Below are 12,567 nucleotides of genomic sequence, written 5' to 3' on the forward strand. Positions count from 1 at the left end.
TCATGCATTGGAGAAGGAAATGGCAACCCGCTCCAGTGTTCTTGCCTGGAGAATCCCAGGGATGGGGGAGCCTGGTGGGCTGCCGTCTATGGGGTCGCACAGAGTCGGACACGACTGAAGCGACTTAGCAGCAGCAGCTGAGTAATTTATATATGCCTGTAACTATGCTGTGTATTTTTGGACCTTCCCTTTTAGATAATAAGCTACATGAGACATGGAATTAGAAGTCAGATTTGTGTCCTCTACAATGCCTAGCTAAACAACCTTTGGTAGACAAGCTACTTTCAACCTTGATTGTACATTAGCACCACCCAGAGAACTTAAAAAAAAAAAAAAAAATGCCTAGAGCCCCATGAGACACCAACTAATTAATTCTGAATCTCTGGGGGTTGGAATTGGACTTTTTTTAAGATTCACAGCTGATACTGATATCCAGTGATAGGTAAGCGCCACTACTGCAAACCAATGGTCCTCAAACTCTGGCTTAGAGGAGATCACCTGGAGGGCTTGTTAAAATTCAGCCCCATCCCCAGAGTTTCCGATTCAGTTGCTCTTATGTGCATCTGAAAAATCTGTATTTTCAGTAAGTTTCCAGGTGATGCTTATGGCTGCTGGTGTGGGAACAGACTGGGTGAGAACCACTGCCACAAACTGTCTAAAATGATTCTTGAATAAACTAAATAATAAATGTAGGAGATACATGAATAGAAAAACATGAACATTATATGAAAAATTTAAGTACAAAAAAGGAACTTCATGTTCAGCATCACTGTCATTAGAAAAGCACAAACTAAGTCTACAATGAGCTAACATTACAGACTTACTAGAATGGCTAAAATTAAAAACAAAACCAAAATAATCCAAGGGCTGGTGAGGGTACACAGCAACTAGTAATACAACGCTCACGGAAATATAAGATGGGACCGTGGAAAACAGTCTATCGGTGTCTTGTAAGTTAAATGCGTACTCACCACATAAGTCAGCAGTCGCACACCTTGATATTTATCCAAGAGAAATTAAAACTTACATTCACATTAAAGCCTATACATGACACTTGGAACAGCTTTAAACATAACAGCTCCAAGCTGGAAACCACGGAAACGACCTTGAGTTGGTGACTGAACAGAAGAGATTATAACTATGGTACATCTATATGATGGACTATTATAGCAACACGATGCAACAAACTGTGGATGAAACTCACACACATTCTGCTTCAGTGGAAAAAAGCCACTTACAAGGCTACACCCTGTATGATTCCATGTATGCAGCAATCTGGAAAAGCCAAAACTATACGGAGGGGAGAAAAAAAAAAACCAGTGGTTCCCAGGGGCTGTTAGGAGCCAGATGTCAACTACAAATGGGTACCTATTATATACATCTAATAATTACAAACTAGATGCTTCCAATCCAACAAGATAATTCTTAAGCGTGATGTGCATCTCTCCAGGACACTTACTCGTGTTCTGGGGTCAGGCTGCTTTCTGGGCACGGATGACATCACACTCTCTCAAAATAAGCCACCAGGAGAGAAACACCCGCAGTCCACAGTTTGTTTAAACTTGGTGCTGACTCACTGCTCCCTTGATACCTGAACCTAATAACTTTAATTATAGTCATCTCTCATTCTAAAGCTTCCCCTCTCCTCAGAGATGTATTTGTTATCCTTCTGACCTCCTGATGGTGAGACACTGGGTAAATACGTCACCTCTAGGAACCAGTCTGCTAAAAACAGAACCTGCATTTTCCACGCATTCCTCTCCAGCACGTGGATGCTGCAAAGATTAAAAGGGATGATGGACGTGCATGGGATTACTGCTGTTATGCTTGAAGTACATTTCATGGAATTTGTTCTAAACTTGAGGTGTAATAAACATCCTATTCCTTTCTCCCTAGCACAGCAACTATTCACACCGTAAAAGGCATTCTCATGCACTATTTACTGAATGTATTGCCAAAACCATGGGATCTGGAAAAGGAGGACTCAGTTTCACTCTGTAACTTACTTTGTGACCTTGACCAAACTACTTGCCTTTTGAGTCTCACTTCTTTATAAAATGGGCTCAGCTACAACGTGATTCTCTAGGGGCTGCTTTGAAAGCAATATCAGCACAGACAAAGTACTATATAAGGCCTGATATGAACCCTACACCCTGATCTCTATACACAAGTGACTAAGCAAGAGCTTCTCAGCCAGATGAAGCAGATTCCACCAGAGTCACCAGAGGGCATCAACAGAGACCCATAATCTGGGTTCACTGTTCACTACTTGACAGTCCCAGGACACATCAATTTTTAAAGAGATGCACGAAATGCTTGAATTGAGAGAAGAGAGAAAGAGAGAAAAAAAAAAAAATGGAAAGGTTTTCAAGAGTTGATGTGGTATACAAGGGAAAGAACATGAACTCTGGTGTCACCTAAACCTGGGTTTGAATTTCAGCACTTATGACCTTCGGAAAGCCATCTCACCTCTCTCTGCACATTTTCTATTCTATAATATGGGTACAGTTGTAGAACTGTGAGAAGTAAACAATAATGTATATAAAGTATACAAATACCTTTTATAGGCAAGCCCTCAAATAATGCCTGTGCATTAATAATTCAACTAGCACTGATTAAGTACCACATGTAGTAGTCATCGTACAAAGCCTGGTTATTACTTCTATTAATACAGTAATGTTCAAAATTCTCCAAGCCAGACTTCAGCAGTACATGAACTGTGAACTTCCTGACGTCCTGGTTTTAGAAAACGCAGAGGAACCAGAGATCAAATGGCCAACATCCACTGCTGGATCATAGAAAAAGCAAGAGAGTTCCAGAAAAACATCTATTTCTGCTTTATTGACTATGCCAAAGCCTTTGACTGTGTGGATCACAATAAACTGTGGAAAATCCCGAAAGAGATGGGAATATGAGACCACCTGACCTGTCTCCTGAGAAACCTGTATACAGGTCAGGAAGCAACAGTTAACAGACTGGTTCCAAATAGGAAAAGGAGTACATCAAGGCTATATATTGTCACCCTGTTTATTTAACTTATATGCAGAGTACATCATGAGAAAGGCTGGGCTGCAAGAAGCACAAGCTGGAATCAAGATTGCCGGGAGAAATATCAATAACCTCAGATATGGAGATGACACCACCCTGCAGAAAGTGAAGAGGAACTCAAAAGCCTCTTGATGAAAGTGAAGGAGGAGAGTGAAAAAGTTGGCTTAAAGCTCAACATTCAGAAAACGAAGTTCATGGCATCCGGTCCCATCACTTCATGGGAACTAGATGGGGAAACAGTGTTAATAGTGTCAGACTTTATTTTTGGGGGCTCCAGATCACTGCAGATGGTGACTGCAGCCATGAAATTAAAAGACGCATGCTCCTTGGAAGGAAAGGTATGACCAACCTAGATAGCATATTGAAAAGACATTACTTTGCCAACAAAGGTCTGTCTAGTCAAGGCTATGGTTTTCCAGTGGTCATGTATGGATGTGAGAGTTGGACTGTGAAGAAAGCTGAGCACCGAAGAATTGATGCTTTTGAACTGTGGTGTTGGAGAAGACTCTTGAGAGTCCTTTGGACTGCAAGGAGATCCAACCAGTCCATCCTAAAGGAGCTCAGTCCTGGGTGTTCATTGGAAGGACTGATGTTGAAGCCGAAACTCCAATATTTTGGCCACCTCATGCGAAGAGTTGACTCACTGGAAAAGAGACCCTGATGCTGGCAGAGATTGGGGGCAGGAGGAGAAGGGGATGACAGAGGATGAGATGGCTGGATGGCATCACCGACTCAATGGACATGAGTTTGGGTAAACTCCAGGAGTTGGTAATGGACAGGGAGGCCTGGTGTGCTGTGATTCATGGGGTCGCAAAGAGTTGGACACGACTGAGTGACTGAACTGAACTGCATACTATTTTCCTAAAAGACTAGGGGAAACTCTGGAGTGAAGGTGGAGTATATGGGCATCTTTTATTGCTTATTACAACACACATGTAGAAAAGCCAATTTTTCATTCCCAAAGAGCTCCCTGATAGCTTAATGCCCTGATTAAAACTCTACCACAAGAGAATCAATCTGATCGGAATTAGTTTCACTAGCTCTTGAGAGTCCCCTGGACTGCAAAGAGATCAAACCAGTCAACCCTAAAGGAAATCAGTCCTGAATACTTATTGGAAGGACTGATGCTGAAGCTGAAGCTCCAGTACTTTGGCCACCTGATGCGAAGGACTGACTCCTTAGAAGAGATCCTGATGCTGGGAAAGATTGAAGGCAGGAGGAGAAGGGGACGAGGACGAGATGGTTGGATGGTTTCTCCGACTCGATGGACATGAATTTGAGCAAGCTTCGGGAGCTGGTGATGGACAGGGAAGCCCGGTGTCCTGCAGTCAATGAGGTCGCAAAGAGTTGGACACAACTGAGCAACTCAACTGAACCCCAAATCTGCTTTAAAGTGTAAAACTTCCTAGGAAATAACTGTATGAAACAGAAGAGAGAGGATAGTTACATCTCTTTCTAATACTCTCTCTCCCCTTGGCATCTCCTGTCATCTGGTTCCACTGTTTATGAACTTTGTAACCCTGGGCATATCACTTAATCTCTCGGAAGCTGCTTCATCATTAAGACGGGAATGGTAGCACTTAGCTACCCCTGATGTAAGTAAAGACCTACGGGAAAGAGAAACCATCTGGGTGGGAAACACAAAGAAAGCAGAAGGGAGGAAAGAGCCACAAAAGAATCAGACAGAATGACTCAAAGAGGAAGAAGGAGAGAGGCAAATACATAAAGAATAAAACATTTGCACAGGGCGTAAATTTCACTCAATGAGCATGAGTCCTCAGGATATAATCCACTGTGGAAAAGTCAATCTCTGTTGTGAAACTTATGACTTTTAGCATTTCCCAACCGTTAGTGGTCATCCAGCAAATGAATGGTGATGGTATCATCAATATTAAAGAAAAAATGAAGATCAACTAAGGGCCACAGAGATGAAAAATTGTCTATAGAAGAGCGAGCAAGCCTAAACTTTTGTAAGTTTGCTTAAATGTTCTAAGTAAGTGAGCATCAATTCCTGAGTATGCTGCTGCTGTGGTGTTAAAAACTATGTGTTGCTACATATACGATACATTTACACCAACATATCACTATAACAGGTTATAACACAGGATCATGCATGCTGTCTTTTCTGAATAATTAAAAAAATAAAGGACTGTCAAAGGCAATATAGTTGTTAACCCTCTGCTGCTGATTTTAGATCCCAAAGCCATGTATGCCAATTTTCTTCCTCTTCTTTTCTTCTCTACTGATGGCACAGTATCGAAGGGAAAAGACGTTTTACCATCAGACTACCTTAACTAGATTCTGACCCTCTTTTTCTAGTTGAATAATTCTGTTCTATAAATATTACCTGAGCTCTAACTAGATAAGGAACAAAAGGAACACAGAGATGAATGAGAAACTATTCCTACCTTAAAGGGTCTTGGGCTTTGGTTAATTGCAGCCCAGCAATATATGTTGTTTGGATAGACAGTTATATTGCACGACAAAGACATTTATAGGTTGAAGGGGATCAGCATTAAGTCAGGTTGGCCAACACCTGGTGTAGTTTAAACACATCCAATGTGTATCTAAGCACCTCCTTTGCTTCTTCCTCACCTCTCTCCTTCTAGTAGGCTTCAAAACTCACATACACATTTCCAATCCTCAAAAGAGCTAATCTTCCCTAAAACTCTACTGTTCATCTGCAACTGGTGTAGGGATTCCCCTATTTGGCCCCTCAACATAAAATCTCCACCTGCTTTTCAACAGAATCCACTGGGTTCCTACTCCACATTCCCAAATGGCAGGAAATGCATAAAATCTGGCCTTACTTTGAAGTATCTTTAAATAAAAGCATCCCTTTCCTTGAAGAAATCATAATCTACTGTTAATTGGCCAAATTAATACTGATGTCCCATTAAGTGCTTAGCAAGGCAGTGAAAAATGGTATTACGAGGAGGCAAAATCAAAGCTCACAAACTGACAGTTCTGTTCATACAGTGTTTCAAAAATTTAGTAACTGAAAAATAATCAGCTAAACTTCTGGGTTTTCCCAAAAACCTGAAGATCTGGTAACACTGTGTCCACCCTCCCTCATAGCAGCAGGGATTGGCCAGGTTGCAGGCATCTCCTTTAGGTAGGGCATAAGCTCTTGTGTGGGCTTCCTAGAATCTGCTTGCCAATGCAGGAGACGCGGGTTCAATCCCTGGGTCGGGAAGATTCCCTGGAATAGGAAACGGCAACCCACTCTAGCATCCTTGTCTGGGAAATTCCGTGGACAGAGGAGCCTGGTGGGCTACAGTCCATGGGGTTGCAAAGAGACACGACTGAGCAACTAAGCACAAGCTCTCAAGTATATGGCAGTTCTCCTGAAGACTCTTGTGACCATCAAGGATCTGTGCATTACATACCAGGTACCTAGACCTCAAGGAATACAGCAGTAGGCAAAATACAGAAGGCCCTGCTCACGTGGAATGACACTGTGGCTTTGAACAGATGATGAAGGATGGGGTAAGCAACCCACAAGGAACAGTAAAGTTATTCTAGTATTCCTAAGGAACTCCCTATCTAACAGAATCTGTGAGCAAATCTTTTGTGAAGTGAATGGCCACTCCCTATTTTATCAGTTTTGAGCCCTATAATGAGCATGTTTCAAGTGATGGCACACAGTTATTTTCTAAACCCATATAATTTACAAGATTATAGTGTGAATTCCTATGTTGTGTGTGTGGTATTATGAGAAGTGATAATGATTTCTGTGTCCAGATATATGTATCACTTAAATTGATTTCTGAGTTTCACACATGGATTCAATTATCTCTGTATCTTGTATTCTGCATATCTCATATATGACCTAAGTATACTGTTAAATTTGTGGTGAACACCTTCAGATTAGCAAATATGCATTAAAAAAGACATGCTCTTTTAACATTTAAAGGTACCATCAAAATTACATTTCCTATTATTTAATACTAAAGCTCTCAGATTTAGAGTAAATTCTATTTTGACAACAAAGTGATGCCCTTAAATTGTAAAGGTTCCTAAGTATGAACTATGGTAAAATTCCCTCGATTTCTGCCTTGCTGACCTATACTAAAACTTTCAATGCCTCCTAATTATATAATTGGTAAGTGAATAAGGAACACCAGAAAGATTACTTGAAAACTTGAGAAAGTGTTATACAGAAAGTGAAACTTGTGTCCGACTCTTTGGGACCCCATGGAATTCTCCAGGCCAGAATACTGGAGGGGGTTGGCATTTCCTTCTCCAGGGGATCTTTCCAACCCAGGGATCGAACTCAGGTCTCCCGCATTACAGGTGGATTCTTTACCATCTGAGCACCAGGGAAACCCAAGAATACTGGAGTGGGTGGCTGATCCCTTCTCCAGCGATCTTCCCAACCCAGGAATTGAACTGGGGTCTCTGGCATTGCAGGCAGATTCTATACCAGCTGAGCTACCAGAGAAGCCCATTTATACAGAGGCGTCTGTCTGCATATTCTAATTAAGTTCTCCTGACGTTAAAATCACAGGAAACCATGAGTTGCAATACTGTAAACTGTTTAAGTAAAAGAGACAAGGAAGAGAGAATATTACAATATGAATATACTGTTCAGGTAAATTAAAATAATTTTATCCAACTTGGTCTGGTTCTGTCTGCCCTAAACCAAGTCATATTGTTTATTTTACAACTTGGGTTAGTAAGACCATGATTACCATTTAGGGGAACAGAATTCTCTTCTGTGAAAACTGTTTGCTGGCTCATTTATCATCACTGCCACCAAATATAAAAATTATCTTCAATCACAATCTTGATTTGTATGACTCTAAGAATTAGCCCTAAGAAAAATGGGTGGTACTGGTACAGAGATCAGGCTACTTATTTATTGACTCAAACCCAGGTCTTCTGGCTGCTAAACTCACATTCTTTCCACTATGCTTTACTAGCTCTTTCTCAATAATAACTTAAATGTAAAGTTTCAGAGTTTGCAGAGATCTACTATCTCATTTAACCTTGGTAATAATCCTAGGAAGTTGAGGCAGACATAATATCTCTAATACTTAGGACACTGGGTACCCACACATAAAACAATTTGCCCAAAGAAGATGGATTGAATGCCTGGCAATATCTGCAAGACACAAATAACTACTAAAAAACCTTACTGTGTACAACTGAAGTATGTGACCTTCAGAGTAAGCATAGCCTCAAATGAGTATAATTCATCTGCTACTGTTACATTCTAGAGATGGTAAATACCAGATATCTGCACTGCTTCTCTTCTTTTCCCACAATCCTTCAGCACACCCTTTCTTGCAAGGCCTGAACCCAGCCTCCGAAGCATTTTGAACACATAGTTCCAGGCAACCCCTATCAACCAACGCAGATAAAATCTGCATTCCTGTTCTTCCTCCATTAAGGCCCACTTGTATAATATTTGTTTTTGACATTGTGTCTTTGCTTTTGCTTGGATATTTGCTTTCATGGCTCTACCAGAATTGTATATATTATTTTCTCCAGGTCCTGGAACTCTGCCTTATTTTGATCTCAGAGCACCAGCTGCAAAGATTCATATACAGCAGGCACACAAGGTGTTCTGAATATACCTGAGACAAATGCATGGTACTTAGGAAAAAGTCTTGGAGAAGGAAATGGCAACCCACTCCAGTACTCTTGCCTAGAGAATCCCGTGGACAGAGGAGCCTGGTGGGCTGCTGTCCATGAGGTCGCACAGAGTCGGACACGACTGAAGCGACTTAGCATGCATGCATGCGTTGGAGAAGGAAATAGTAACTCCCTCCAGTATTCTTGCCTGGAGAATCCCAGGGACAGAGTAGATGGTGGGCTGCCATCTATGGGGTCACACAGAATCGGACACGACTGAAGAGACTTAGCAGCAGCAGCAGGAAAAAAATCTAAAGTTAACAACAACAAAAATACCTTCCCTTATTTCTAATTACCATTCAGGAAAGAGTCAGATAGTAAAAACAAGTTTTGTGGGTCAGATGGTCTCTGATGCAACCACTCAACTCTGCCATTATGATGTAAAGCACCTATAGACAACATGTAAATGAATGAATGTGTCTAGATTCTCATAAAAATTTACATATGAACACTAAAATCTGAATAATTTAATTTTCACATCACATTCTTCTCTTGACTTTTTTCCCCCCAACAATTGAAAAATATTAAAGAAAAATCTTAGCTTGCAGGTCACAGAGAAACAGGGTGTAGGCTGGATTTGGCCAATGGGGCCATACGTACTGACCCTTGGCCTAAATCTGTGGTTTTCAAAATGAGAATTTCAGGGGGTCTGCAAGATCCTTTCAGCAAGTCCAACTACCTATGTGTGAAGCTGGACTTTCTTTGGTTCAACCCAAACACTTAAAAAAAATCAATCATCAATCAAAACAATGCACAACAGATTAAATGCATGAGCAAATATGAAGACCCAGCTGCATTCTATTAAGCCAGAAATTGAAAAGACTTGCAAAAACGTAAAATAATGCCACTCTTCCCACTAATTTTTCTTTGTTTGGAAAATACCTAGTTATATGTCATCAGTCAGTTCAGTTCAGTCACTTAGTCGTGTCCAACTCTTTGCAACCCCATGAATCGCAGCACGCCAGGCCTCCCTGTGTTCTTTTTATTAACGTGTAATGGACTTATGATTGATTTTTTTAAGTGCATTAATATTTTTTAAGTTCCTCAGTTTTGATTTCTATTTAGATACCAACAGCTACAACCTATGAAAAGTTAAAAAGCTGTCTGGGGGACCTAAATAAAAAATAATTTTTAAAAATATGCTGTTTATACACAGACACACACACACACGTAAACTGGCCACACCCCATGGCACGTGGGACCTTAGTTCCCTAATCAACCAGGGGTCAAACCTGCATCCTCAGCATTGGAAGCAGAGTCTTAACCACTGGACCACCACGGGAGTCCCTGGCCCTCAGTGAGTTTAAGAATGTAAGGGGTTCTTGACACCAGTCACTTTGAGAACCAGCCGCTGAGCTGCAGCAGGATTAACTGCTGTAGGCAGAGCTGCCTTGAGAAATGAGGGCACCTCCTCAGGTCAGGGCACCAGATAGACCTCCTCATTTCAGTCTCCTTGATTCCCCCCCGCCTAAGAGCTTCCTGGTATTTCTTTCATTAAATCCTTATCTGGTAAAATGTAATCCCATGCAATTTATGTTCTTGAATAATAAAGTTGGTGAAAATGTGGGGTGATTTTCATTGGAAGAACTCTTCTACTATGTGCAGACCATAAAAATGCTTTAGCCTTCGTCAAAATAGGTAACTAGATTCAAGTATCTCTCCCTGGCTTGTCTTTTCCAATCTTAAAAAAAAAATCCACAAAATTACTATTGTAATTCCTTGCCTTCAGAAAATCTCTCAAAATAAATAGATTCACCAGCTTCTTTATAAATCATAGTTTCTTTGACTTGGCTCCACAAAACTGCACAAGCCTCGTGCTAACCAGCATCCTCACTAGCGTTACATTAAAAGAAATGAAATCCAGGAGGCATGGCATCAGTTTAACTGATAGCGCTAATAATAATGCACTAAAAATCACATTTCTGCAAGTAAAGTATATACATCTTACAGAGTATCTTAAAAGAGTATTAATATTTTGCTTGTTTCACCATTTGATATTTTAAAATTTTTAAAAAGATTACTTCAGGAGACATAAAAGGAAAGTTCTCTTAATTCTAGTGTTACCATATGTAAGGAAACCCTATATAAGGAAGTTTTCTTAAACATAAATTTACTCTGTAGTAAGGTTTAACTGTCCAGACAAATGATGTATACTGCTGGCCTGGGGAAACCTCTCCCTCATTCCTCATTTTAGAGAGAATTAAAGAAATGATACTATAATTCCAATAATTATAATTCTGTTGAATACACACTGTTAATTAGAAGGTACTTCCACATGAGTATATGATTCTAAAGATCTTTATAGTTTTCTCTTATGGAATAATAACTTTGTAAACAATAACAAAGTGGGAAGAAATTTCTGTTTTTGAATATTTGTCCTTTAATCTGTATTATAAAATATCTAAAAAAAAAATCAAGAATTATGATCAGATGCTAAATCTGCCATAATTTGTGATTATTGTCTCCAAGAAGAAAAATAAAATGATTTGGTTATTTTGACCAAAGCAAAAACTTCAATTCACTAGCATCTAGACCAGAAAGGCACTAGCAAATTATTACCTATTTGGAGAATTGTTATCCATCTGGGGAAACAGTACAAATTAATTTAGAGAGATCTGGTAGCTGTGCTGTTCAATGAAGAACCACCACCACCAAAAAAACACATAGATTTGAAATGTGGGGAAAATGCTTACTATTTAAATTTACAGTAAAAGAAAAGTCTCATCATGATTGCAAAACATTCCAAATTGTGAAACTTAAGTTATTTGTAAAATAGACAAAAGTAAAGCTGCTTCCTCAGTTATTTTTTGAGATCTCAGCATCAATTTAAAGAAAATGCTTATATTTAAAAGAAGGCCTATTTAAAAATAGGAATCCTTCTGCTAAATACAAATATGAACATGAAGTAAATTTATCTTGTATCATGCATTCCTGTCCCATGTATATGCAAATGAAGGTGATATGAAACCAAAGTTTGAAAAAAAAACGACTGATGCTAGTGTAAAAACAATAAAATTACATAAAATTGGTATGTGGATTATATGGGGAAAAAGGGAGGAAAAAAAGGAAATGTACTTCACTGTACAAAAAACATACATTTCTGCCAATACTGTCTTCAAGACTTCTGGGGTACAACTAATAATTTTTATACTCTCATTTTTAAATTAAAATTATGTGCATTAAAACCCTGAGTATAATAAAGTTTCCTGGGAAGGCAAAAAAAAAAAAAAATGAAAATCACATGGAATTTATACTACCACCAAGACAGAAGAGATCAAGAGAATTTTGGTCTCACATTTGAGAAGACATTGCTCCTGCTACTCTAAAACAGAAAAACTAGAATCAAGATACAGTTATTTTAAAGCTTGGCACAGCAGTTTAAAATTTGAAAACTACCTTTGCTATTTTAATAAAACAGCTTTTAGTTTTATTTTCCCAATTTCTTTCTCAGCAGTGGGACAATAACAGTGTAACTTTCTCTACCTGCTGGGGAATTTTCTTAGCACTTTGTGGAAACCGTTGGCTTTCAGAAATGGATAGCTGATTTGAACCAAAAGTTAGACAAAATACAGAATTGCAACAACAATAAAAAAGCGATTTAGAAAGATCAAGCCAAGCAGATAAGCAAACTCTATAAAAATCAGTTTCTGGGACTGTTCATCCAGTCAGTTCCCTAATTTAAAAAAGCCAAACCAAAGCAAAGCATGCTGACTTACATTGCTTCTTTAGTTCTTTCAGCTGTTGTTTAAATTGGACAAATTTCTCATTATTTTGAAAGTCTGCATCGGAATTCTTATTCTGTAAAGCCAAAAACTTCTTCTCCACTAATAATTTTAGATCAGGTATTTTCTCTGAACGTTCTTCTTTTACCTGAGGAGG

At 39.3% G+C, this 12,567-nt stretch overlaps 1 protein-coding gene across 5 annotated transcripts in view; it reads right to left on the reverse strand.

Annotated features, from left to right (window-relative positions):
* The window catches only part of NSMCE2 (non-SMC element 2, MMS21 homolog (S. cerevisiae)), a 238,495-nt gene that overhangs the window by 146,716 nt on the left and 79,212 nt on the right, over positions 1–12,567 (reverse strand). For all 5 annotated transcript variants that reach the window (XM_010838890.1, XM_010838889.1, XM_010838888.1 and 2 more), the window contains one exon: positions 12,405–12,558. In XM_010838890.1, coding sequence (XP_010837192.1) covers positions 12,405–12,558 — 154 coding nt within the window. The remainder of the gene's footprint in view (positions 1–12,404; positions 12,559–12,567) is intronic.

The sequence above is a fragment of the Bison bison genome, unplaced genomic scaffold (assembly GCF_000754665.1).
Source record: "Bison bison bison isolate TAMUID 2011002044 unplaced genomic scaffold, Bison_UMD1.0 scf7180017864108, whole genome shotgun sequence".
NCBI lineage: Eukaryota > Metazoa > Chordata > Mammalia > Artiodactyla > Bovidae > Bison > Bison bison.